General features: G+C 44.1%; 1 protein-coding gene across 1 annotated transcript in view; it reads left to right on the plus strand.

Moving 5' to 3' along the window:
• The window catches only part of LOC125032386 (tyrosine-protein kinase JAK2-like), a 25,723-nt gene that overhangs the window by 16,867 nt on the left and 6,356 nt on the right, over nucleotides 1-2,500 (plus strand). The window contains 2 exon segments of the mRNA XM_047623482.1: nucleotides 555-721; nucleotides 1,390-1,554. Coding sequence (XP_047479438.1) covers nucleotides 555-721; nucleotides 1,390-1,554 — 332 coding nt within the window.

Below are 2,500 nucleotides of genomic sequence, written 5' to 3' on the forward strand. Positions count from 1 at the left end.
GAAGGAGAAGGAGAAGGAGAAGGAGAAGGAGAAGGAGAAGGAGAAGGAGAAGGAGAAGGAGAAGGAGAGGGAGAGGGAGAGGGAGAGGGAGAGGGAGAGGCAGAAGCAAAAGCAAAAGCAAAAGCAAAAGCAAAAGCAAAAGCAAAAGCAAAAGCAAAAGCAGAAGCAGAAGCAGAAGCAGAAGCAGAAGCAGAAGCAGAAGCAGAAGCAGAAGCAGAAGCAGAAGCAGAAGCAGAAGCAGAAGCAGAAGCAGAAGCAGAAGCAGAAGCAGAAACAGAAGCAGAAGCAGAAGCAGAAGCAGAAGCAGAAGCAGAAGCGGGAAAGGGCAAAAAGCGGGAAAGGGCAAAGGGCAAAGGGAAAATGGAAAAGGGAAAAGGGAAAAGGGAAAAGGGAAAAGGGAAAAGGGAAAAGGGGAAGGAGAGGGAAAGAAAAAAAGAGAAAGGGAACATAGAAAACATAGAGTAAGGATAGGAGAAGAGAAAAGAGGGAGGTCCTTAGTCAAGTTATGAAGGCAGAATATTTATTGTGCCATTTTTTCTTTTTTACTCTTTCAGTTTTCAATTCAAGGAAGAAGCACTCCTACCAGACAATCTATCGTGCAAGTTCGTCAACAACAGAGATTGAAGTAGAGGAAGACACCAGCAATGATATGGATGATTATAATAGTTCCATCACGACGCAGGTCACGACGCTGACTCTCTCCGACGGCACCACTTCAGAGGAAAGGCTTAGTTCTTTGTATATAATTTACATAAATGGACATGCATATCTGTGTGCATATCCATTTACAAAATTACGTAATGGTGTGTATGTTTGTGTACATGTGTCTGTATCACTTGAAATATTTGTGTGTGTGTGTGTGTGTGTGTGTGTGTGTGTGTGTGTGTGTGTGTGTGTGTGTGTGTGTGTGTGTGTGTGTGTGTGTGTGTGTGTGTGTGTGTGTGTATGTGTGTGTGTGTATTTGTGTCTATATATACATAATTATGCATATGCATACATTATGTATATGTATATGTATATATTTTTTAGAAAGTTAATTATCAGAGGTGATACTGTTCATATCATTTAATTATAGAAATAAGAAAGTAATGTTTACTATTTGCCTCATTTGATTTTAGAGCTGGTAAAAGATTTGTTACTATAAAGTTGGTTGAAGTTTGAAAAGACCTAGAAATCTTCATTCACTGCCCTTACTATCCTCTGTCACTGACATTGATTTGCCTCATAAAAGTCTTTCAAAAGAAGATACCATCTTGGCTTCAGGTGTAAAATTAAGAAGCAGATTATTATGAATGAATTCTGATGTAGCAAATACTGAATATTTGTCCAGAAAATTTATGTTTATTTTTTTATAGTGGGTCTAAGCTAATGGGTATTTTCCCCATGCAGTTTGTCGTGAACAAGGTATCGGACACTTTTGTTGATGACCTCATCTCCATAGGATCTGATTTTTATCCTTTGCCGATGGCCTACAACAATGTCTACACTGAATCAGATTCTCCTGAGGCGGCATCTCCTAGCCTTACTGAAACCCTGACAAGGTGCGGGAGAGAAGTTTGTAGTTGTTTGTAACTTTGACCTGTTCCTGGTTTGGTGTATCATATGGTGTATTATTTCATGATTTCCATCAAGTACTAGTCATAAGGAATTTACAGGTCAGATTATTTTCATGGAAGATTTTGGCTCCTCTCTCTCTCTCTTTCTCTCCCTCTCTTCCTCTCCCCCTCTTTCCCTCTTTCCCTCTCTCCCTCTCTTCTTCTCTCCTTCTTTCCCTCTCTCCCTCTTTCCCTCTCCCCCTCTCTAACTCTCTCCCTCTCCCCCTCTCTCACTCTCTCCCTCTCCCCCTCTCTCACTCTCTCCCTCTCACCCTCTCTCACTCTCTCACTCTCTCCCTCTCTCCCTCTCTCCCTCTCTCCCTCTCTCCCTCTCTCCCTCTGTCCTCTCTCCCTCTGTCCTCTCTCCCTCTGTCCTCTCTCCCTCTGTCCTCTCTCCTCTCTCCTCTCTCCTCTCTCCTCTCTCCTCTCTCCCTCTCTCCTCTCTCCTCTCTCCTCTCTCCTCTCTCCTCTCCCCTCTCCCCTCTCCCCTCTCCCCTCTCCCCTCTCCCCTCTTCCCTCTCCCCTCTCCCCCCTCCCCTCTCCTCTCTTCTCTTCTCTTCCTCTTCTCTTCTCTTCTCTTCTCTTCTCTTCTCTTCTCTTCTCTTCTCTTCTCTTCTCTTCCCTTCCCTTCCCTTCCCTTCCCTTCCCTTCCCTTCCCTTCCCTTCCCTTCCCTTCTCTTCTCTTCTCTTCTCTTCTTTTCTCTTCCCTTCCCTTCCCTTCCCTTCCCTTCTCTTCTCATCTCTCTCTTCTTTTTCTTCTTTCTCTTCTCTTCTCTCTCTTCTCTCTCTTCTCTCTCTTCTCTCTCTTCTCTCTCTTTTCTCTCTTCTCTCTCTTCTCTCTCTCTCTCTCTCTCTCTCTCTCTCTCTCTCTCTCTCTCTCTCTCTCTCTCTCTCTCTCTCTCTCT

Source organism: Penaeus chinensis, chromosome 14, assembly GCF_019202785.1.
Source record: "Penaeus chinensis breed Huanghai No. 1 chromosome 14, ASM1920278v2, whole genome shotgun sequence".
NCBI classification, from domain to species: Eukaryota; Metazoa; Arthropoda; class Malacostraca; order Decapoda; family Penaeidae; genus Penaeus; species Penaeus chinensis.